The 23,482-nt window shown below is 42.0% G+C and overlaps 15 protein-coding genes across 15 annotated transcripts; 11 read left to right on the top strand and 4 right to left on the bottom strand.

The window, feature by feature from the left end:
* Positions 1–102: 102 nt before the first annotated feature.
* HPODL_03048 (phosphatidylserine decarboxylase) lies at positions 103–3,279 on the top strand (the record flags this gene model as incomplete). Its single annotated transcript, XM_014077379.1, has 1 exon — positions 103–3,279. One exon carries the CDS (start codon positions 103–105, stop codon positions 3,277–3,279), a length of 3,177 nt encoding a protein of 1,058 aa, XP_013932854.1.
* Positions 3,280–3,318: 39 nt separating this feature from the next.
* Positions 3,319–4,068, bottom strand: HPODL_03047 (6-phosphogluconolactonase 3; the record flags this gene model as incomplete). Its single annotated transcript, XM_014077378.1, has 1 exon — positions 3,319–4,068. The coding sequence occupies one exon, from the start codon at positions 4,066–4,068 to the stop codon at positions 3,319–3,321; it is 750 nt and encodes a 249-aa protein (XP_013932853.1).
* Positions 4,069–4,175: 107 nt separating this feature from the next.
* HPODL_03046 (uncharacterized protein) lies at positions 4,176–4,430 on the top strand (the record flags this gene model as incomplete). The annotated part of the gene is made up of 1 exon (XM_014077377.1): positions 4,176–4,430. The coding sequence occupies one exon, from the start codon at positions 4,176–4,178 to the stop codon at positions 4,428–4,430; it is 255 nt and encodes an 84-aa protein (XP_013932852.1).
* Positions 4,431–4,904: 474 nt separating this feature from the next.
* Positions 4,905–6,146, top strand: HPODL_03045 (uncharacterized protein; the record flags this gene model as incomplete). The annotated part of the gene is made up of 1 exon (XM_014077376.1): positions 4,905–6,146. One exon carries the CDS (start codon positions 4,905–4,907, stop codon positions 6,144–6,146), a length of 1,242 nt encoding a protein of 413 aa, XP_013932851.1.
* Positions 6,147–6,458: 312 nt separating this feature from the next.
* Positions 6,459–7,274, top strand: HPODL_03044 (uncharacterized protein; the record flags this gene model as incomplete). Its single annotated transcript, XM_014077375.1, has 1 exon — positions 6,459–7,274. The coding sequence occupies one exon, from the start codon at positions 6,459–6,461 to the stop codon at positions 7,272–7,274; it is 816 nt and encodes a 271-aa protein (XP_013932850.1).
* Positions 7,275–7,373: 99 nt separating this feature from the next.
* HPODL_03043 (uncharacterized protein) lies at positions 7,374–7,985 on the top strand (the record flags this gene model as incomplete). Its single annotated transcript, XM_014077374.1, has 1 exon — positions 7,374–7,985. One exon carries the CDS (start codon positions 7,374–7,376, stop codon positions 7,983–7,985), a length of 612 nt encoding a protein of 203 aa, XP_013932849.1.
* A 71-nt stretch (positions 7,986–8,056) lies between these two features.
* On the top strand, positions 8,057–9,064 carry HPODL_03042 (Phosphatidylinositol transfer protein PDR16; the record flags this gene model as incomplete). The annotated part of the gene is made up of 1 exon (XM_014077373.1): positions 8,057–9,064. One exon carries the CDS (start codon positions 8,057–8,059, stop codon positions 9,062–9,064), a length of 1,008 nt encoding a protein of 335 aa, XP_013932848.1.
* Positions 9,065–9,130: 66 nt separating this feature from the next.
* On the bottom strand, positions 9,131–9,577 carry HPODL_03041 (DNA-directed RNA polymerase II subunit H; the record flags this gene model as incomplete). Its single annotated transcript, XM_014077372.1, has 1 exon — positions 9,131–9,577. One exon carries the CDS (start codon positions 9,575–9,577, stop codon positions 9,131–9,133), a length of 447 nt encoding a protein of 148 aa, XP_013932847.1.
* Positions 9,578–9,788: 211 nt separating this feature from the next.
* HPODL_03040 (Dipeptidyl aminopeptidase, Golgi integral membrane protein) lies at positions 9,789–12,404 on the top strand (the record flags this gene model as incomplete). The annotated part of the gene is made up of 1 exon (XM_014077371.1): positions 9,789–12,404. The coding sequence occupies one exon, from the start codon at positions 9,789–9,791 to the stop codon at positions 12,402–12,404; it is 2,616 nt and encodes an 871-aa protein (XP_013932846.1).
* A 55-nt stretch (positions 12,405–12,459) lies between these two features.
* On the bottom strand, positions 12,460–12,972 carry HPODL_03039 (3-hydroxyanthranilate 3,4-dioxygenase; the record flags this gene model as incomplete). The annotated part of the gene is made up of 1 exon (XM_014077370.1): positions 12,460–12,972. The coding sequence occupies one exon, from the start codon at positions 12,970–12,972 to the stop codon at positions 12,460–12,462; it is 513 nt and encodes a 170-aa protein (XP_013932845.1).
* A 334-nt stretch (positions 12,973–13,306) lies between these two features.
* HPODL_03038 (K(+)/H(+) antiporter) lies at positions 13,307–15,574 on the top strand (the record flags this gene model as incomplete). The annotated part of the gene is made up of 1 exon (XM_014077369.1): positions 13,307–15,574. The coding sequence occupies one exon, from the start codon at positions 13,307–13,309 to the stop codon at positions 15,572–15,574; it is 2,268 nt and encodes a 755-aa protein (XP_013932844.1).
* Positions 15,575–15,747: 173 nt separating this feature from the next.
* HPODL_03037 (uncharacterized protein) lies at positions 15,748–17,208 on the top strand (the record flags this gene model as incomplete). The annotated part of the gene is made up of 1 exon (XM_014077368.1): positions 15,748–17,208. One exon carries the CDS (start codon positions 15,748–15,750, stop codon positions 17,206–17,208), a length of 1,461 nt encoding a protein of 486 aa, XP_013932843.1.
* A 325-nt stretch (positions 17,209–17,533) lies between these two features.
* On the top strand, positions 17,534–17,992 carry HPODL_03036 (uncharacterized protein; the record flags this gene model as incomplete). The annotated part of the gene is made up of 1 exon (XM_014077367.1): positions 17,534–17,992. The coding sequence occupies one exon, from the start codon at positions 17,534–17,536 to the stop codon at positions 17,990–17,992; it is 459 nt and encodes a 152-aa protein (XP_013932842.1).
* Positions 17,993–18,090: 98 nt separating this feature from the next.
* HPODL_03035 (Conserved hypothetical secreted protein) lies at positions 18,091–19,512 on the bottom strand (the record flags this gene model as incomplete). Its single annotated transcript, XM_014077366.1, has 1 exon — positions 18,091–19,512. The coding sequence occupies one exon, from the start codon at positions 19,510–19,512 to the stop codon at positions 18,091–18,093; it is 1,422 nt and encodes a 473-aa protein (XP_013932841.1).
* Positions 19,513–22,535: 3,023 nt separating this feature from the next.
* Positions 22,536–23,399, top strand: HPODL_03034 (Protein YIP5; the record flags this gene model as incomplete). The annotated part of the gene is made up of 1 exon (XM_014077365.1): positions 22,536–23,399. One exon carries the CDS (start codon positions 22,536–22,538, stop codon positions 23,397–23,399), a length of 864 nt encoding a protein of 287 aa, XP_013932840.1.
* Positions 23,400–23,482: the final 83 nt, after the last annotated feature.

Below are 23,482 nucleotides of genomic sequence, written 5' to 3'. Positions count from 1 at the left end.
TAATCCCCCGTTAGTCGCGTCTATAGACGCAATATTCTGCCAAGTTATTTTGCAAGTTTACCAAGACATATCTCCCCCTAATAACCGTTGTAATGGGCAACTATGGTTTCCCTTAGGAAGAAGAAGCATCAGAAATTGATCCTTAATATTACAATATATGAAGCGAAAGATCTGTTACCACAGTCACAGCTCGCGCCAACTGTCTTTCGCTGTAATCCGAGGTGTCATGTTAAGCTGCCGCCATTTGCCTCTTTCAAGACAGCTCGAATCAAGGATGTATCCAACCCACATTGGAATTCCACACATTTGATAAAGCTCAGGACTCCTCCGTCAAATGTAACTGAAAAGGATCTGGAAAAATTACCAGCGACGTCATTCCTGATTCTAGCTTTCGAGATAGTGGACAGCAAGGGATCTAAGAGAAGCTACTTTGGAGAGCTTCGACTATCTGTTATTGATTTACTGGAACAATTGAGAAACAAATCGGAGATCGGACCCAAATGGTATAAGCTTTACTCTTCTGAACGAGAGCAGACTTTTGTTACGGGATCTGTGAGATGCAAATTCACCTTGTCCATTCAGCGCAAAAGATTTAGCAAAAGACCACAGACTTGCCCAAAGGTCGTGATCGAGTCGGAGAGTAACTCGAACGAAGTTGATTCCGAAGAAGAGTACGATGAGTCTGACGACGAGTTGGTACCGACCACTCCCCCTTCACAACCTTCAATGCCGCAGACCAATGAGGAACTCGTTGCGTATATTAAAGAACTACAGGACTTTTACAACAGCCTCAAGAGCTTTGGAAAGGATCCTCTCAAATTGGTGAAAATAAGTGAGCAAAATTTCTATACCGACTATTCCTCTGATTTGATTCTTCCTTCACTCGATGGGTTTGCTGGTATTGATGTAGAGGACGAGTCTAGTGATGAAGAACAGCAGGAATTGAAGTTTTTCAGACAAAATCAACGTGCCTCGGAATCAACTGGCTCGATTTGCTCCTCAACAGAAGATTTGAGCAATTACACATCTCCTGCTTCATTTTCTGATTTGCCGCTAACCCCACCCACATCATCCTCCTTGGCCTCGGAAAGGAGACGTAGGTTCGGGAAGCTACGGGGAGAGCGACTAAAGCCAAATTATGAATTTACTGCCGGCAAGAATTTCGTTGGGATGCTTTTTGTTGAGATTATTTCTGCATCAGGATTACCGCCCTTGAATAACTCAACCAGAACCGGCTATGACATGGACCCATTTGTTGTCATTTCTTTTGGTACCAAGGTTTATCGGACTTCTTGGAGAAAGCATACACTGAGTCCCATTTTCAATGAAAGATTGGCATTTGACATATTAGAGCATGAGAAGACCTTCAATATAAATTTTAACATTTTGGACAAAGACTATTGGACTCTCAATGATCCAGTATGCGAAAGATCTATTCCCGTGAAACTTCTTATGACCGAACCAGTGTCGACTTCTGACATAAAATTGATAAAAAAGGAGGAGGAAGAAGACCTAAAGTATAAGAAAAGGTTATTTGGTCGAAACCCAAAAAGAAACTTGAGTAACATTTACGATGAAAGCTTGAAAACTTTGGAAGTCAAAATGAACCTGTATACTCATTGGATGGAAAAATACGGCAAAATCCAAAATGTTGACCCAAAGTTGAAAATAAGAGTAAAGTTTGAATCTTATGCCAATTTGAGACAACATTTGTTCAGACTTCTTCTCAAAGAATATCAGACTGACGGTTCTGCAGAGATGGACATAATCGAGCTTGGATCCTTTCTTGAATCCATAGGATCCAACATCGAGGAAGAGGACGTGATAGAGTTTTTTGAAAGACACGGGAAAAAAGCCTGGCATGGTGACAAGCTCAGTTTCGACGAAATAATCGAGGACTTTGAAGCAATTTTTGAGAGAATGGAGCACCATGGATCCAACTCAAGCAAGCACATCATCCAAATTGCGAGATGCCCGTCTTGTCTTAATAAAGCAAGAGTTCATGATGATTCTGATATCATCAAGCATCTGGCTATCTGCTGTTCGAAAGATTGGTCTTCAGTTACGCGAATGCTGAAGCCTTCTTTCACCACGCCTTCGTCGGCAACCAGGAGATGGTATACTAAAGCCCTTATCAAAATTGCATATGGGAAAATAGAATTAGGGAAAAACAACGCCAACATTTTGGTGCAAGATAGAAATACCGGTTTGATAATAGAGGAGAAAATGAACGTTTATGTGCGGTTGGGAATAAGACTTCTATACAGGTCGTTCAAAGGCAAAAAGAATAGTGATCGAATCAAGAGAATTCTCAGGAATCTAAGCATTAAGCAAGGGGCCAAATTTGATAGTCCCGCCTCAAGAAGCAAAATTGAATCATTCATTAAGTTTCACAGTATAGATATGTCCGAGTATCTGATTGAAGATTATACGAAGTATCAGACATTCAATGAGTTTTTTTATCGAAAAATCAAACCAAATTTGAGGCCTCTACAAGGAGACGACTCTCGGTATGCCGTCAGCGGTGCAGACTGTCGTTGCTGTGTTTTTCCAACCGTTGAAAAATCAAAGGAAATTTGGATTAAAGGAAGAGATTTCACGCTGCAGAAGTTGCTTGGTCCAAAATTTGATCACACCCTATATGAAGACGGATCAATTGTCATATTTAGATTAGCTCCGCAAGACTATCATCGTTTTCATAGCTCTGTCGATGGCACTATTACAAAAATTGAAAAAGTCGACGGCGAATATTACACTGTGAATCCGATGGCTATTCGATCAAAATTGGACGTTTACGGAGAAAATTCAAGAGTCAACATCGAAATAGACTCTCCTGAATTTGGGAAGGTCATAATGAGCTGTGTAGGAGCCATGATGGTTGGTTCCATCGTATTGACACGAAAAATAGGAGATGTGTTGAGGAGGGGAGAAGAGGTTGGATACTTCAAATTTGGAGGGTCTACGGTATTATTGTTGTTTCAGAAAGGCAGAATTGTTTTTGACTCTGATTTGGTATCTAACTCTGAAAATTCGACAGAAACTCTAATCAGGGTTGGTATGTCGATCGGACACACACCTGAAGTTAAAGAGTTTCCTCGTGAACATACAGATTTGGACAAAGAGCCAGAGGAAACAAGATTACGCATTATCAGAACACTCACTGGAAAACCAATTGGAGACTCTTCTGAAAGTCTTGGCAATTGGGAAGTTCAAAATCTTGATTTAGACGATGCCGTTAGTATTGATTTGGAAGATGAAGTGTCGGATGTCAGCTCATAATATTCTAGCATGATCATGAATATATCGCATTGCATACAACTAATATTTAGTAGCAGTAACAGGCACGCCTTGGATCGCGGGATCATTGACAAACCATGTAACTGGAACAGGTCCCTTGTTCACGAGCTCACATGGTAATCCAGAATCTTTCTCTTCGAAGATCTGAGAGAGAACCGCAGCTTTACCTGCACCTTCTGCAACGAAGGCTATGTTTTTGCTATTGAATAAAACAGGAAATGTAAATGTCACTCTCCTTGGTGGAGGCTTTGGAGAGTCTTGAAGGTAGGCAATTCTTCTGCGATTCTCACTCAAAAGCTTGTGCCCTGGGAAAAGAGAGCAAGTGTGTCCATCCGGACCGCAACCAAGTAAGATCAGGTCCAAAGATTCGGGAAGCTTCGCCTCATAATCAGAAGCAATTTTGTCATCTGTGGAGCCGTCAGCGGCAAGGAGGGATTCGTCGATGGTGATGACCTTGGGTAATTCGACGTTATGTTCTCTCAATGATTTGAGAACCATTTCATTGAAAAGACCATAATTGGAGTCTTCGTGATTCAAGGGAACCAATCTTTCGTCGCTGAAATAAACTTCCCAATTGGACCATTTGACGTTTGCAAAGTTCTCCTTGTTGGCTATCAAACCTTTGTTAAGGACCTTGCCCAAAGATCCACCACTAATAGCTATTTTGAATTTGTGGCCCCTCTCCAAAGCAGCATTTTGATGCTTAATCACATACCTTGCAACGGCATCTGCAACATCCGTAGAATCGGCGTAAGAATGGACGTTAACCATAGTAATTCAGTTTAAGCAAAACTCTCGGATTATGTTCTTCCTTGAATTTTAAAACTTGAGCTGACATAATACGACCAAAAAAATATTATAAATTTTACATTTAGATCATGGTTCAAGGTAATTTGAAATTATCCAAAAAAAAGCCTGCTAGAGTCACAAAGCTACAAAAAAATCCTAAGGCAGCTGCTCCAAAGATACACAAACCGAAAAAGGTGAATCGTAACGAGAAAAACCTTTTTAAGCTATCTCAGAAGCATACCGCAAATCTAGTTTCCAGCACAGAAAAGCTTATTGCATCTAGAGTGGGGCACTTGGAGCTAATCAAAGGAACAAGGAGAGAAACGGAGAAGAAATCTAAGTGATGTCGCAACCTTCTACGAAATTTGAGGACCTTAAGCGTAGTTGGTCAGTCACCAACGAGGTAATAACTATCTCTCCCAGCTACAAGTTTTTCAAAGAACGTGATGGAGAAAATACCGAAAAACGTGTACGTAGATAATTGGTTGGGAATGGTTTGTACTATAGTAATGGCTACGTTTTTTTGGAGCGTTCAAGAAGTGTAAGAAGTGTAGTTATTTTAAAGGCAAAGTTACAACATTCGACAATTCTAGCCCGTAATGTTCTCTGCTTTCAAACTCAATATCAGCATGGAGAAGAAAACCCGCAAGCTTCGATACCGTCTTATCTAACTCAACCGTCCGGTCTGCTACCTGATTTTTGACAACTACCTGCTGTCAATGTAATATCGTGTCAATAGCAAAACCTCCATTTTTTACAGCAGATTATATAAGTGTTGCAGAAGAGGTACAGACCGCTTTTTACAGTTTAAACTTTCGATGGTGAATTTCATTGACTTTGCCACACTGGCAAGTATGGCTGCCATGTGTGTCACTGCCGTCGAAAATACTGCAATATATCGCTTAGGCGAGCGAAACACCCAGGATCAGACAGTTTTGCTCTCTCAAATGGATTCCATATATAACCTTGCAGATGAGTTCGATGTGTCCGATTTCTATGACTTGGACAAGTTGGACAACGTTCAAGCATTAGGCGTTGGAAAACATATGGGTTGTGACAGAAAAGATAGTAACCAATTGGTGATTATAGTAAACGGAGTCGATGAACCACAAACATTCTTTGAGCATATAAAGCCAGTCATTTTGGTTGAGGGAAAGGACGATCATTCATCATATGAGTTTAGAAGTTTCCTTTCCAGACTTCCATCTCAGATGAAAGAACTCAACTCAAATCTCAAGCTGAGCAAGCTGTCAAGTCACATCTCCATACTTGGCCAGAACTTTAACAAGGCGCTTTCTGAAACATGGTCCAAGGTCTTCGACGACAAGGAACACGATTCAATATCCTTGATTTGGCGGGAGATATCTAGCAATTACGAGGGCTCACCTTTTTCCAAAAGGTCGCTAGACATTAGTGACGAAAAATTCATTAATGAGTTGACTCAACTCGAGTTCTTGCTGAAAAAGGAGCTCCTGACATCAGGCGACAAGATTATTGTCAATCTCCAGTCTTTGACAAACATTTACAAGAAAAGTGGAGAGCATTCACAGGCTTACCAAACATGCAAGAAACTTATGAGCAAGCTGATAATGTCACTGTTGGAAAACAGCGAGAAATACGATTCAACGGTTGTAGTTATGCCATTGCAACAGCAAACCATAACTATGAAGACCAAGGATGACGCCAAGCAAGGGATTTCTCTAGCAAAAAGAGACTCTTCCACTGTGTTCGCTACCGGAAATGGATGTTTCAGCTCCCAGGAAGATTGTTTGGATTCTACATCGACATGTTCAGGGCATGGATTGTGCTCGAAAGTGGGTAAGTGTTGGAAGTGTGTTTGTTCTGCTACTCAGGACTCATCAACCGGTAAAACTACCAAATGGACGGGTATTTCGTGCCAGAAAAAGGACGTCAGCGCAGAAGCGAACTTGTTCTTGTGGACAACAGTGGTACTTCTTTTCGTATTTGCTGCCGGTATTAAACTACTTGTCAGCTGTGGCAATGAGGAGCTACCTGGAGTGCTAATTGCTGCTACTGTTCCTACTAAGAAAACGATGTAAGCTATTAAACTACCGGTTTTCCATAGAATTACAATTGTAGGATCTACCAGCCCCGTTCAATAGGAAATAAACACTATTGAACGAAAGGGCATTAAGATGATCCATAGAATCAATCTCACCAAGTACTTGACGCCTAGCTATCTCTCGGCTGAGATAATTAAGCAACACGGTTTGCTAGTACTGGTTGTCCGCACTGAAAAAAAAATTCTTTTACTTGGATCCCGTTTAAATATGGCAAGTTTTGGGGGAGGACCGGGTAATACCTTGTGTGAGAATAACAAGGATACTTATTATAATTATTTCGATAAAGCGATGTCTAATATTCTCCCTTTGAACAATTCCGATCTTCAGAATGCTGGAAGACCGGTTCATTTCATCATACGGTTTGCGAATGGCGCGCCAGATGTTATGATCCCGGCAGGAACAGTCGCCAATATGGGAGATATATCCACAAAATATATACGACAGCAGATCAGGCTCAAGGATAGATCTCTTGCCAATAAGCGTTTGAAACTCATTCACAACGGAAAGGTTCTCTTGAATCATACCGATTTCAAAAAGAAAATGCATTACCTACTGGATGAAGAGTCAGAAGGATCTGAGCCCGTAAAGATCTACGTGCATTGCATAGTTGGAGAAGAGCTGTCGCCAAAAGAATTAGCCCAGGAGGAAGCTCTCGATCGCCAACCGGAGAAAAGTACATCAGAAGCCCCGAAAGGGTTCGACAGATTGCTTTCCCAAGGGTTTTCTGCTCAGGATATTCAAGAATTGCGTCAACAATTTCAGCAAATACACGGAGCAAACTTAGATAATCAATCACCAGAGGCTCTTCGGGAATTAGAGGACAGATGGATCGATAGTACAGTTAACAATGAGATCGATGAGTTTCCGGCGAATATAGGGCCAATAGGAGGGGGAGGAGCTGGAGGCGTGGGCCCTGTGTCACGAGATGGGGATGCACATAAGGATCTTTTGATTGGGGTAGCTATAGGGTATTTCTTAGGTATTTTCGCACTATTTCTGATCAAGTTGGAGGTTGGGGGTATACTGAATAAGCGGACGAAAATGGCTGTCTTTGCGGGGGTATTTGTGAATTTAAGTTTTGGCTTTGTTAAGGCATGGTCATAATTTTCATATCTTGATAATTTACTGGCTTAATTCGCGATACCAAGATTTAAAGGCAAAAGGGAGAAGAAATATTTGCTAGAAATTAATAATCCACACAAGATGAGCACTGTTGAGAAAGTTTCTGAATCCATCAATCCCGAACACGATGATACATCTACTGACAGTTCTCTGCGATATGCTGCATATGCGAATAGATTTAGAACCATTGCGCTAGCTTCTCACAGATATGTCGCATATACTTCTGACATTGGAGAGTCTTTCCGTCCGGTGGTCAATCCTAACTTTGTCAGGTTTTGCTACGGTATCTCGTGGTCCTACGTTCTTGGAGACGTGTCTCTCGAAGCTTGGAAAGCCAAAATGAGACAAGAAGGAAGATATACTCCGGGATTGCTTCCTTGGCACAAGTTACCGGAAGCAGATCCTATCGCAGCTGCCTCATACACCGGAATGGACTGGAAATGGGTCGGAATTCAAAGAGGTGTTTTCCAGTCCATTGCCTCAATGGGTTTGCCGGCATTTACTATACATTCGGCAGTTAGATACTCTTCTCTTCTGTTTAAGAACACTTCGAACAAATCACTCAAAACTTATGGACCCGTTGGAATCGGTTTGGCTGTTGTTCCATTACTTCCTTACCTGTTTGATGAACCTGTGGAGCATGCCACAGAGTATATCTTTGAGCAGGCGTACAAGACCCTGAGCTCCAAATAGTGGTATATATATAGTCATCTGTGCACCAGAAATCTAGCAGTGAAAAGAAAAACTTTTTAGCAGATCTTGATATGTTCGGCTTCGGTAAGAAGTCTAAAGTCCCGGAAAAGGAATGGATAGTCGACAGTGACAGACCCATTTCGACTAAACCTTTTGAGGTGCCATCGGACTCCATCCAGAAGCCCAGCTTGCAAGATGCAGAAACCGAAGACCAGAGAACAAAATATAGCACAGTGCTGAAGCACTTTCAATCCACAGAAAAGTATCCCGTGCTTGAAAAAAATTGCAATACTAGTGATTATGTGGAACTAAATGACTTTGAAAAAGCTTGGCTGAGTAAGGAATGTATTTTGAGGTACCTTCGCGCCTGCGATTGGAATGTGGACGAAACGATCAAACGATTGACGAATTCAATTGCATGGAGACGTGAATTTGGAATTGCGGGAGGAGATTTTGAAAAGGTCACGGAAGATGTAGTGAAGGAGGAAAACGAAACCGGAAAACATCTAGTTTACGGTTTTGACACTGAGGGTAGACCTTGCTTAATACTCTTGAGTGGCCGACAAAATACTAAAACTTCTTTCAGACAAATTCAGCATCTGATATACATGTTGGAGACTAGCATTGATTTCATGCCTCAAGGACAAGACAAACTAGCGCTCTGTGTGGACTTCAAGAAATACCCGGAGGCTTCACTAGTGGAGCCAAAAGTACCAGCAGTTTCTGTGGGGAAGCAGGTTCTGCATATTCTACAGTATCACTATCCGGAAAGACTGGGTAGAGCTCTATTCATTAATATCCCTCTCATTGTTTGGGGGTTTTTAAAACTATGCTGGCCATTTGTGGATAGCTTTACCAAACAAAAATGCAAGTTTGACGAGCCATTTAGAGAATTTATTCCACCGGAACAGCTGGCTGTGAATTATGGTGGAGATGTTAATTTCGAGTATGTTCATGATGAATACTGGCCAGCAATGGTGGAACTTCGCAAAAAAAAACGAGAAGTTTACATTGAGAACTACCATAGACTGGGAGGGGGGATTGGCCTCAGTGAGACGGACCTGAGACAGGGTTTGTGAGGAATTATTGCATATAAGACACATCAAGTGAATGTTCTAATTTTTGCGTATTATACAATGTGATGATTAATGTCTGATGAGAATGTACAGATTTTCCTGTTTAAGCGACGAAAGGGATCTGTAGTTTCCTTCTAAGCACATTAAGAGTCCACCAAATGAGACGTAGACGGAGATATTATCATCCTTCCCTTCTTCAAACTTATAAACCGTTCCGTGCATGACGTAATCGTATTCGTCCATCAAAGACCTTTGACCTGGCTTTGGGGGTCTCCAAGAACCATTGGTGGAAAACATACTTTGATCATCCTCTGCCCCTTCGAGAGCAAGGCTTTTTGCCAAAGTCACAGATAGCGAATCGCCTGTGGAAACTGGAAATAATTCTGTATTAATATCGAGAGTAAGTTTAGTATCGGCTGAACTGGTGGAGTTGGCGATTATTCTTGACACTTTGTCATATCTAGCGCTATCCAACGACTGGACACTGAAAATATCATCGAAAAGAGTGCTCGACATCCTCTTCAAATGCGAAATGAATCAATATCTATGGAAAATTTTTGATATTTTTGATATTGAATTTTGTCACAGGTCCGGGTAAAATGGCTCGAGCTGATCTAAATTGTGCTTTCTGTTCTAATTCATCCGACGATAGTGATAGTTTTCGTATATTTTTAAGTGGCTCGACTCTTCAGGCTCGCGTGTGAACAATCAGCACGCATTAGATTATATGGCAAGAAATTCGGATATGGGTCGGCTAGATGCCGATATAGAACTTCAAAATCAGACATCAAGAAGAAACTCGTTCCAGTTGGAAGAATTAAACAATTTTGCTATCGACCATGATGATGCAGATCTTGTCTATCATCCAACTTCTTATAAGGGATTGAATATTGTCAGTGGTGACCTATCGGGGATGTCGTTTTACCAAAGACTTCACCACTTTTTCAGTCTACCTAAAACCAGGAGAAAGATATCAATTCTTGGTATAATACTCTTCATTGTGTGGATTGTGCTCTTGGTAACTTTTGCCCACACTGGAGCTTTTCAAAATGGTAACAAAACGGTTTACCCTGGTCAGAACTCGACTTCGCCAGAGTCTACCGACGAATCTGCATTAAAAGACCCGCAAGAACGCATACCGATGACACTACAAGATAGCAGGAGTGGTGCCTTTTCAGTGTTTTCTTATGATCTTGAATTTGTCAGTATCCCAGGCATGAGTTATGACGAAGATCAAGGATACTACTTGCATCGCTCAGGCTCGTATCACTTCCTCAAAAAAGCATCTGATAGCCAATTCAGTAAGAAGCTGTATGATCAACCGGAGGTCGAATACAATGGCCAATCGCACAGATTCTCCCTTGTATCCTTAAATTCGGGACTCAACAAAGCCCTGTTGGTGTCCGAAGTTGAGGCACAGTGGAGGTATTCGAGCTATGGTGTTTATTGGGTTATGGACATTGATTCAGGAGCTATCAATCCGGTGTTTGAGAAGGACAATAAGCTTCCAAAAATCAGTTTTGCGGAGTTCTCGCCTCAAGGTAGGTACGTGACGTTTGTGTTTGAAAACAACATATACTTATTGGATCTCCAAACCAATGAACAAATTCAGATCACAGATGATGGCAGTTCTTCAATTTTGAACGGTAAGCCCGACTGGGTATACGAGGAAGAGGTTCTCTCCAGTGACCGTGCAATTTACTGGTGCCAAGATGAAAGCCATTTCTCGTTTATCAGGTTTGATGATACGGATGTTCCTGTTTATGACCTTGAAATTTTCAGAGACAATGCGTATCCTGTGACTGAGAAGTTGAAATATCCGAAACCAGGATACAATAATCCTATTGTTTCTGTACACGTTTACTCAGTGGAAGGTAAAACTACGCATGAAGTTATGCATGACAATTCTCGTCTCGGCTCTGATTACGTGGTGTACCAGATGGCTTGGACGTCGGGAGAAAAACTCATAATCAAAGAAACTGACAGGACCAGCAGGCTTGTTGACATCAGAGTTTACGATAGCGAGACCACAAAATCCACAGTTGTGCGTTCATTTGACGCAAAGGAGTATGATGGATGGTATACCAACAACGGAGATATTTTTGTTGTGCCAGGAGGGGGCTACATTGATACTGTGGTTCATGACTATCACGATCATCTAGCTTACTTTGAGTCTGCCACAGATTCTGAGCCTAAAATGATAACAAAGGGCGACTGGGATGTTGTTGATGGTGTAGCCGGTTACAACCCAACAACCAAATTACTGTACTTCATTGGTACAGCAGGAAATGCTCTTGAAAGGCACATATTTACGGTTAAGCTTGATGGTCAAGACCTCAAAAACCTCACCAATACTGAAAAGGTCAGCACTTATCGATTGTCTGTCTCCAGTGGAGGCAAATATGGTTTTGTGCAATACAAAGGACCAGCTATTCCAACAGATAAAATCATTGAAATGGACAAATTCTCAGAGGACAAGGATGAGTATGTTAAATCAAAGAATCTAAACACAGCAAATATGGTCGAAGAAGTTCTCAAGCGCTATCAGATGCCCTCCAAGGAGTACAAGACTGTGACTCTCGAAGATGGTACCAAGATTGATGTTATAGAAGTGAAACCATTCGATTTCAACCCAGAAAATAAATACCCACTGCTTGTGAGTGTTTACGGAGGCCCTGGTGCGCAAAAGTTATCATCTGTGTTCAATTATGGATTTGAAGAAGTGCTTGTTTCAAATCTGGAAATTATTGTCTGGTATATCGATCCTAGGGGAACTGGAGGCAGAGGATGGAAATACAAATCATTCGCAAAAGACAAGATAGGTTATTGGGAACCGCGGGACATTGTCGGAGCCACCCAACGGCTCATTGAGATGACGGATTACATTGATATGGACTTGACAGCCATCTGGGGATGGTCATATGGTGGCTTCACCACCTTGAAGACGCTGGAGTATGACTCTGGCACCACTTTCAAATACGGTATGGCCGTTGCTCCTGTGACCAATTGGTTGCTGTACGATTCGATCTACACAGAGAGGTACATGGGCAAACCCGAGAACAATGAGAACTACCAAAGCGTGTCGAAAATTAGTGATGTCGACAAATTCAAGCAGGTCACTAGATTCCTCATCATGCACGGTACGGCCGACGATAACGTTCATTTCCAAAATACGCTGCAACTTCTGGATGCGTTCGATAGAAAAGGAGTCGAGAATTACGATATGCATGTCTTTCCAGATTCTAACCACAATATCAATCATAATAATGCCAATATGGTTGTTTATGATAAGCTCTTCAAGTGGTTGGAAGCCGCTTTTGACAAGAAATGGGTGAACCTTTGATCGTCTATACTCATTACTACATAAATCGCATAAATCGCAATTATCCGAACTCGTATCACTGAGGTTTTGAGTAGTTTAGAGAGCCGCATTTCTTGCAAACTCTGAGGTCCTTGTCTTTATCGAACGCAAGGATTGCCTCTTTAACTTGTGTTCCAAGGTCAACGCAATGGAATTGAGCTTCATGGCAAATAGCTTTACAGTTCGAGCAGTACCACCTCATTTTGTCAACCATGTGTTCGGGCCTATCTTGCTCCAGGACCAGCCCAATGGTGTTTGCAAATCTGACGGGGTTGTGAGGAGTGTTTGGAGGCAACAAAAATGATTCACCTTCCTTGATGGGAATATCTTTGAATTCGCCATCATCCACTACCTTCAACAGCATGTCTCCCTTGTACATGTAGAACCACTCCGGAGTCTGATTAATATGGTAATCGGTTCTCTCGTTCGGTCCACCCACGATCATCACTGTAAAACCACCTCTGTGCAGGCAGTAATTATTCACAGGTGGCTGAAGCAGGTGCTCATTCTCTGCAATCCATTTGGTGATATTGATAGGTTGCGGCAACATTGTATAAAGTGAGTTACTTCCGTGATGTTGAAAAATGATCCAACCTTCACAGCCTTAAGGGTTTCCGGTCGATCGACCCAATTCGACTTTCGGGGCTGATATCAGTTTGATCAGTAGAGTACCAGATTTAGGACACAAGCTGAGTTAACGCGTAGCTTACATGAGAGAGCACTTTGTAGCTGATAAAAGATAAAACAACCCTACTTGTTTACCTTATCCTGTTACGCTATCCACACATGGATGTCCAAAAACATTGGGCTCCCAGTGTAACTGATTAGCTGTAAAAAAAACAATTGAATACAAAATTCGTTCACGATAATTTCTTAATACTAAAATGGCGGTCAGTACGTCTTCAACTGCTGGCATTATTGGTGGCAGGGACCCTTTGGAGTATTCCAAGTCGCAGCCGTATACTTTGTTCATATTCCAGACGATACTCATAGTGGTCCTAGCTCAATTAGTTTACCGTCCCTTAGCTCTCATCAAGCAGCCCAAAGTTATTGCGGAAGTGATAACTGGAATTCTGCTTGGGCCAAGCGTGATGGGTCACATTCCGAATTTCACTTCAACTGTGTTCCCTACAGATTCTATTCCTGGTTTGACATTGGTCGCCAATGTCGGCGTTTGCCTTTTGCTATTCATGGTGGGATGTGAAGTTGATGTTGTGTTCATCAAAAAAAATCTCAAGATCGCAGTTTCTGTTGGCCTGTTTAACATGGCTGTACCTTTTGGGCTCGGATGTGCCATCGCTCTCGGTCTCTGGAACGAGTACAGAGTTCATGATGATAGCTTGCAACCAATCAAATTTACCACCTTCATGGTTTTCATTGCTGTTGCAATGTGCATTACAGCATTTCCTGTGCTTGCACGTATCATCACTGAGCTTGGGCTGGTCAAGGACCGTGTGGGTGTCCTAGTGTTAGCTGCGGGGATCACAAACGACTTGGTTGGGTGGATACTTCTTGCTCTCAGTATCACATTGGCAAACTCTACAAAATCAGAAGTTACGGCATATATATGTTTGGTCACAATTGGGTGGTGTTTATTCGTGGTGTATCCAATTCGCTATGCATTGAGAAAGGTACTATTATACTTGGACGACATCTCAAGTGGGCCATCGCAACTGGGTACCACAATCATCCTCATGCTGATGTTTGCATCAGCTTTCTTCACAGATATAATTGGCGTGCATCCCATTTTTGGAGCGTTTGTCGTGGGAACGATTGTACCTAGGGAAAACAATTATGTCATCATTCTGACAGAAAAGATCGAAGACCTTGTGAACATCGTTTTCGTCCCACTTTACTTTGCACTAGCCGGCCTTAGTGTCAACTTGGGCTTGCTAAACAGGGGAATTGATTGGGCTTACATTATTTGCATTATTGTGGTAGCAATGTTGGGTAAGATTTTTGGAGGATTCGTGGCTGCTCGTTTCTTTGGACTCTTCAAAAGAGAAAGTCTCAGTGTTGGTGTCTTGATGTCCTGTAAAGGAATCGTTGAGATTGTTGTGCTCAACACAGGTCTGAACGCAGGAATAATATCTCAGAAGACATTTTCGATGTTCATTGTTATGGCATTGGTGACGACCTTTGTTACCACGCCATTGACTTTGTTGTGCTATCCCCAATCGTACAGAGACTCGGTCCAACGAAGACTCGCTGAACAGGAAGAGAGGTCTGCTTCTTTGACAACAAAAGCATCGGCCACCAATGAATACGAAGAGATTGTTTTCAGAAGACTGGTGTTGAATGCCAACAATGTTGAAAATATCTCTACTGATTTGATCTTCCTTGATCATCTGGCAATTCCAGAGCGTATTCCTGTGCATGCTGTGAATGTTAAGTCTTTAACCGAGCGTACAGCAGATTTGCTCTACGCTTCGATGCTGAAAGGTGAACAAACTGGTGATAATTTCCAACTGAATGCAATTCTCAACATCCTCAAGATTTTTAGCGAATTGAACTCGCTACAATTCACATCTGAGATTCTGTACAGTCTGCCACAGGACCAGTTCAAAACACTACTTTACGGCGTGTCATATTTCAAACATGACCTGCTCATACTGACAATGAGCTTCAAAGAATTTCAAAGAAACTTGCCATTGGTCAGCGAAATGAGCAGATTGGACAACAAGGATAACTACAGATGCTTGTTCATCAACAATAATCAAGATGTGAGCATCAAAAGTGATACTCAAGGGCCTATGATTGATACGAAATCGCAATATTCAGTCGATACCTTTTTAAGCCCAAATTCTTTTGAAATCCGCACGCTCACGCTTACCATATCTAATTCTACTGCTTCGCAACCGGACCTAATAGCGCTCAAACTCTTCAGTGTATTTTCTCAGCACAAGGGAATTGAGGGCACGCGTATAATCGTTCACAAAGACAATGCGATTCTTGCTACCATACAAGAAGATGCTACGTTGACAAAAAATCCGAAAGTCACCATAATCGTCGGTGAGTTTGATCACGAGCTTAATGATGAATACATCAGCAAATCAGCGAATGACATGTCAATCATCACCTATAACGAAAAATGTGAAGAGCTGGTCGACCGCTTATTGGCCGAGAACAACAAAGTTTTGATTGTGTACTAAAATAAAAAAAATGCTGCGATTTTCGACCGATAATTACGATAATCTTAAAAATCGGACTAAATGGGGAAGTTTTGACAAAAAGTGGCTCGAGGCACAATAACAACACAATGCAGTGCATAATTGAGGATCCGAGACTAGTTGATGGGGGTTCTTTTCTTGAAAAAGCCAGTTGAATGCAAAACAGGCCGAAAAGACCATCATCTAAACTTTTGACTTTTCAGTCAAATATACAATTTCCCCAAATGATCGACACTTTGCCAAGTGAACTTGTGCTCCAGGTCTGTCAGAATCTGCATCAATCGGATTGCTTTCATTTGATGCTATGCAACAAGTTCTTGAGCCAGTGTTGTCTTAAAAGATTATATCAATCTATCATAGTGGATGATGAAAGCCTCTATCTTGACGAACTTTTGGAGGATACTTATTATGTTCGTGATATATGTGGTGTCAAAGTATATTCTAGCAGAGTGAAAACCTCCTATGGCCTGAAGCAGTTGATTCGAACACTTACTGAAAGTGACTTGGTGTGCCTAGTACAACGAATTGAAGTCAACCAAGATCTTGGCCTTCTCCGGCACTGTATACCCAAAATGACAAATCTAAAGTGTGCTCAGCTGCCAGAATCAGGCGTATTGAGTGCTCCCGGTCTTCAGTCACTAAGAACAAAAAAAATAGAAGGCTTCAATTATGATCTTCATGAATTGGAGTTGACCCAGAGTTGCAAGCTAACTGTCTCCAACTTCAAACATCTCAAGAAACTCTCAGTGACTGCTATCGCGAGAAATAGCTTAAAGCAATATCGGGTTCCATTATCGTCGCTCTTCAACTCCAATGGCCACAAACTAAAGTTGCATGAACTTACCATAAAATCAGCATTGATCTATCCACAAGAGCCACAGATTCTCCTCGAGGCATTAGATTTTACAAAGTTGCGAGTGCTTCGTCTGATAGATTTGTTTGAGTATCCTACTTTGAGTTTGCCGGAGACGGATATCAAGTGGGAGGAATTGCGCGTCTCAGAGTTTCGGCAATGGATGTCTCGATTGTCAGAAGGTAATCGGCTTCTTCAGACCGCAAAAATGCTATTAGAGGCATTGTCACCACAAGTCAAAGGGTTGAAGGTGTTAGAGTTGCAAGTATGCAACTTCTTAACTGACCACGGTCCCCAATTTATTTCATCAATTACAGACTTGAGGACTCTCAAAGTCAAAATTCCCTCGCAGCATTTTGTGGATCATGACCCGGACTCTCGAATTCGGGCATATTTACAGAGTATTTCTTTGCATAAAAACCTCCGTCATCTTGTCATTGAATCACCGCCAATAGATGTCTTGTTGCTCGAAGAATATTTGTCGCAAATGAGAAACTTGAAAGGTCTCAAATTATGTGTTAAATCAATTGAACTGGCTCGTTTTATTTCATTTATTCGAACCTTCGCTGAATTGGAATTCTTGGATGTAATTTTTGATCCAATTCCTTTGAAAGACATCCAGGAGAAGTATATTGTTGAAGCCCTATCGCATGGACCACTACAATATGCTAAATTTTCTACCTCAATCTATGACATGAGAAAAGGAACGATCAAAGGCAAACATATCATGCGCTGGTTCGATGACAAGCTTATAAATTTGTAATACAACAAATATTCATGACTAGTTCGATATCTATTGTCTTTGTAGACAAAACAAATGCTATTAAAAAACACGGTAAAAAAATGTATCTTAAAGAATGCTCAAATCTTTACATTCGAGATCAAACTTGCATCTAAGCAAACATCTACTGCTTTACAAGAAATCGGTTTTAAGTCAGATATATGGTACCAATGGTATGACCGCATCCTACCTTTCAAACTATACTCACCCTGAACAATGCAAAATAATATATCGAAATTTGATAAGGCTTTTGCCCTATCTAAATCTTCCAGGCCATTTCAAGCGAGTATACACACTTTATATCCAAATGAGGTTCAGAGAGGATTATGAGTATAAGCGCAAATTGCTTATCAATGTTCCCAATAAATTGACCAGTGAACAGTTGAGTACCAGATTAATCAACACAATAAATTTTGTCTCTAATGCATGCTCAGAACCGTGCACCGAAGAGAACATAGAATTTCGCATTCTACGTGGAATACTGCAACACGAATCATCTAAGTATAATCTCAAAGGTGAACTTGCCGAATCATATTCAATACGCGCTTTCAGCGAGTTAAGATCGACTGCGAAGGCCACTGAGATAAGTCCAACATTACCTCCCAACTGGTTTTCATGGTTAGAGAAATCAAGAGATTCTCTAATTCCGAAACCAGACTACAATCCGCCAACGAAGAAAGATTTAATAGACGAGACACTATTTGCAGTCTTTCGCTTCGAAAGAAACAAAGAAATGCTCAATGAGTCAGCAAAGCTAGTGTTATAGCATCTGGAATGAGAATTGGAACAACTATATTTGAAAAGAGCTCTATGTAGTTCCATTTTTCGATAATTCAACATAAAATTGCGAGTTTACACCGGCGATCACCAACCCAACGAGTTTTTCACATTGGTGGGATTGGAAATGGAAGGCATGTATCTGGTTGATCCCAGCTCGACATTGGAGTTAGAGTTTCTTGTGAACATTCGAGTAAAGGATGCGCCGGAAGAAGAGTTTGTGAGGCGGACGGCGCCGTCGTCTGAATAGTCAGAATGGTATTGCTCAGCATCAACCGGTGAGCCGCTGGACAACATTAGCGAGCGGAATTCACCAGAGCCATGAACATTTGGATATTTTTCGGATTCATATTGTTCTTGAAGCTTCTTCTTTCTTCGTTTGTAAATAAGTACCATGACCGCCGCATAGGCTGTGGCACCTGCAGCAGAGCCGGCAACAATCCCAGCTATTCTACCACCTTGTACCTTTGTTGATCCAGAAGAAGTTAGGCTGGAGGAATCCATAGATCCTAAAGACTGAGAATCGTGTCCGTCATCATCCTCATCATTTCCTGTACCCGAAAGATCACCTCCAATAGTTGCAGACCCCACTGAAGTTGCATCCAGTAGCCCCTTTATAGGGACTCGGCTGTCGATGTATGTGGCAAGCGACTTTTGAATTGCATCTGGATTCGTGTAGAGTGTTGACGAGGAATTACTGATTTGATTTTGTAACACAGTGATGTAATCTTGGTCAAAGTAAACTTCTGCAACAGTGATGATGTAGTCAACGTTCGCAGAAGAATAAGGGACCAATTGTTTGACGAAAACAGCAGACTCATTCACATCGGGATTTGGGTATGTGAGCACCTTGGGCAGATACTCGAAAATCTGATTCGAAGAATAAGAGTTTTCACAAACAAACGGATAGTTCAGTTCCTGTTTGAATCCCACGGTAATCAATTTATAATTAGGAGACACTGCCGCAGTCGCAACAGGGGAAATCGCTTTTGGTAAAGCTGATTCTGCAATCGACGAGGTACTAGACTGTGATGATCCTGATGCAGTCGACGGATCTTGGTACACAATACTAGTAGGAAGCCAATTTGGTGTTGGAGTTGTAGGCACAGAGGAGGTAGTCGCAAAAGCAGTGCTTGCTGGTTGTTGTGATTGGTAAGTTGCAGGGCCTGTGGTACCCAGACCCGGGCTGCTGCCCGAATATTCTGTGAATGAATATTCAGTACCTTCAGGAGTTGTTCCAGACAAGCTCACTGAAGAAGAGGTATCGGACTCGGAGGAATGTGCTGGCACTTCCGTAGAGCTGACAGAACCGGATTCATACGTTGATTGAACACTAGAGACGGTCGAAGGACCAGCTGACCTAGTCCCTTTGTCAGCTGTCGAATCAGACGATAAGAGTGCCTGAGTTTCACTTGACGTCTGTGAGACCTGGGATGCTTCGCTATCAGTACTGGTCATTGAAACATGCTGGAATGTCGAGTGGATCGAAGATAGCGATGATATCGTCATAGAAGAGAGCTCAGCGACAGATTCACTATCAGTCAGCGATGAAGTCAAAGCCTGTTGAGTAGTTATGCTAGATGATTCTTGGCTCGTAATAGAAGAACTGACACCAATTATGGCTGGAGAGTTAGTGACTGAAGACCCTTCTATGGTAGTTGCCGCGTTCGCAGATGAGGTAAGAGGATTCAAGCCACTTGACAAACTCCAAGTCGAAGAGACAGCAATTATAGGACTTGATGGAGAAAAAGCTGAGTATGATGTATCTGCATTTGAAGCGACACTTGAAGAGGTCGTGGCAGCGTTCACAGGGGAACTAGTAGAGGATTCAGAAATAATTTGTGAAGCAGAAATGATAGCACTGATTCCCGAAATGTTGTCAGAAGTCAATGATGAAGTCTCTGGATATGTATTTTCAGTACTGGATGGCTCTAAGTGTGATGATTCTGGCTCGGTGACTGATAAACTCGAAACTGTGGTTTTAGCTAAAAGAGAGGTGGTTGTGGCTGCATTTCCTGTAAAGGAGCTTGATGGCGTTCCCGTAGATAAGTTGCTGCTCAAGTCCGTAGATTCAGTTGAAACAGTCTCTTCGCTCGTCGGTGACAAGGTCCACAACGATGATCCTGCTGATATATTTTCTGGTGATGGAGTGACAGCTGTGACACTTGTAGGGCTCGAGCTCTGACTGATGGTGATCTTTGCATATCCTGAGTATCCTCCATAGAAACTAGATGTCTTTGATGTAGGACCCGATATCTCGGAACTGAAAGTAGTTTTAGATGGTAACGGGGAATCTGTCTCGAGTTCGTTGGAAGATGTGGATGCAAGTGATTGTGGCGCCCCTCCTGACTCACTGGATTCGCTAGTTGCATGGGAAGCCTCCAATGGTGAAGACAATGCAGAAGTTGAAGAGGTCTCATAGTCCTTCGTAATCGCCGTGGATTGGGCTTCTGCCGCAGAAGAAGATGAAGATTCCAACTCTGAAGATGATACTTTAAAATTGTCTTGGGAGGTTGATAACCCGGTAGTCTCTGGTAACGGCGATTCTGTTTCAGAATAAGAGGATTCGAGGTTTGTTGAAGAGGGCAGAGGCGAATCCGTTTCCGATACCGTGGACTCTGTGCCGCTTGCAGATGACGACAAGGAAGACTCACTAGAAAGTGTTGCCGAAGTTGTACTGCCAGCGAATTTGAAACCCAAATCAGGACTGCTAGATGTACTAAACGAACTTGTAACAGAAGCTGAAGATGAGGAGCTTGTGGTACTCTCTAAAGATTCCGATGATGATGTGGAACTATATGGTTCTGTTATTGCATCCGATGGTGCTGTGGTAGATGAGCTCGAGCTTGTAGCCTCTGAATCGCTGAGAACTTCGCTTGATGAGAGTCTGGGAGAGTCGGTTGAAGAAACAAACGAGGAAGCCGAAGCTGAAGACTCAGATTGCTGCTGTGAGTTTGTTGCGTAAAATGTAGCCTTTGCTTGTGTGGCGCCAGTGTAGCTCACACTCGACGACGATGAAGAAGTTGACAACGAACTCAAAAGGGAGTCCGAAGAGCTTACACTTGAGATGTCGGACGAAGAGCTTCCAAGATTACTCACGCTCTCTGAGCTGGAAATAGAAGAACCCGTGGAAGAAGACGTCGTATCCTGCAAACTGGAACTTTGAGAAGTTTCAGTTTTGGTTCCAAAGGAAGAGGATGGAGTAGGTTGCGATGTAGCGGAAGATGGCAAAGCCAAATAGGTCTCTGAAGATTGACTGGAGGAACTTAGCAAATCTGATGTTGGCGAGAACAACCAATTCGTTGGATCCAAAAGATCCTCGAATTCTTCAGAGGGCGATGATGTTGAGGATATGGATGATGTTGATGATGCCGAGCTCTCAACCTCGGTTAGACTCGAGTTCGAATATAAACGATCTCGAGCTACTGCCTCTTTATCATAGTTTTCTCGTTTTATGACTTTCCTCATCTCCAGGTGAGGAAACATTGAGGGAAGGTATAAACCATTCACCATGGTGGACACCAAATTGAGAAGGATCAGGTTATTGAATTTGACCATTGGCGGAACTTAAAAGCGTGTCTCAATACTTTTCAAAACGAGTGGAAGGGTATCAACTGTGTTGTAATATACTAGTGAATGACAAAAATGTAGCTGTTTTCTTGCTGTGAAAGAGTCTGTGTTTGAAGCAGAGTTTTTATTTGATGTTAAAGAAGTGTGCGTGATTACTATCCATACACGCAGATTCTGTGGATTCGGAAAGCTGTTTCTTTCAAAGAAACCACCTCAAATTGCAACGCAAGAAATCTCTAAACAAAACTTAAAAGCATTTACAAAGTTTGACCCCTCTGGGAACTGCCCAGCGGGTGGTCGTGGCAGACACAGCGTCCCTTTGTTGTCGTAAAATTTTCAAGCGCGGAACTGAATTACTATCTTGGCCAAAAAAAAAGAGGCATCAATAGCATTGGTTGCAGGAAAGTAAGATCTCGGAATTCATGACTTACTCCATCAACTGTTACAAGTAGGGATACAGCTTGTAATGCAGTACCCTGATGGTTCAAACAAGGGTTTTTCCTTTGAGCCTGTACGCCTCAAAGTCCAGATTCCGGTTTGCTGATCGCATTGTTCTATTATTATGGTTAGTACACGACAGTATTTGTATCAGATCTGGAATTATAGCATGTCCGTATGGTGGTATGAGGATATGAAACACTGATTGAAAAAGAAGTAGTCGTGCTACCGGCAGTAGAGCCACTCTCTACGCTATTACAGGCAAGTTTAATCAAGTGAGGTCCGCATAAGTCAATGAGGCAATTATGAAATTATTACTCCAACCCTGAATTTCAATGAATGACGCGTCTTGAGCATTCCGAGTTGATCACGTTCTTGGCACGATGAATTGAATTCTAAGTGCACGATAAAAAAAAACAAGTTTCAAAAAAGGCGAGACTAATTGAATTCTGCCGTTGGACGAGAGTTGTCGGTCGACGCGTCGAATTCTCCAAAAATTAATTAATACGTGGTTAGCATTAGACATGTCAAATTACACCTCTCTAAAACCTCAGCCGCCAGTTCCTGAGCCTTTTGAGGACGATGATGTGTTTATCCAGCCGGACAGCGGCGCGTCAGAAGTGCACGAAGCAGACTTAGGTTCCCCGGCAAATCCAGAGCCGGCGCCCGCACCGTCAACAGCAAATACAACATTCTCTAGCTCAAAATCTAGAAAGACCTATTCGGGTGGGATATTCACCCTCAATTACTACAGGCAATTCTTTGATCTTGAATCAAGCGACTTCTTCCGCAATTGCTACAGAAGCTTGAATCCTTTAGTGAGACTTCCCGAGGAGGAATTCAGGGAAGTTGGGGACCTTTACGGATCAGTGTGGATCACAGCGACCTTGGTTTATCTTTTATTCTTTTGTAACTCATTTGCTGAACTATTAAGCGAGTGGTTTCTACACAATGACAAATTAGGCATCAACTATTTTAAAATGATCATCACTTCCATCAACCTACTATATGGATACATCGCAATAATCCCAACGCTCTTATATTTGGCTTTACGCTTCTATTTTAAAGTCGTCCTGCTTATTCCCTTGACCAAGCTCATTTCAATCTACTCATACTCAAATATCATGTGGATCCCAGCTGCGCTTTTAAGTATATTCCGTGGATTACTTATCAATCATCACGTTTTGGACAATGCTCTTAAATGGACCTGTATTGGTATAGGAGCTATTCTGAGTGGATGGAGCATTGTGGTCAAAATTTCCCAGTATTTTGGAACTATTTTCGGGCAGGAAGACAAAAAGTTTTCCATGCTGGTTCTGGGGCTACTGATTTTGGCCCATGTGGGTTTCTCTTTGGGAGTGAAGATGTGTTTTTTTGGGGATTTATAGAGACTACGCGGTTCAATTGATTTGTTAAATATTACCATTATGCGAACATTGGTGTCTACTATAGTATACCATAATATGGTTTC

This window comes from Ogataea parapolymorpha, chromosome VII, assembly GCF_000187245.1.
Source record: "Ogataea parapolymorpha DL-1 chromosome VII, whole genome shotgun sequence".
NCBI lineage: Eukaryota > Fungi > Ascomycota > Pichiomycetes > Pichiales > Pichiaceae > Ogataea > Ogataea parapolymorpha.
The sequence above is the reverse complement of the archived record's forward strand: the minus strand, read 5'-3'. Positions and strand labels throughout refer to the sequence as shown.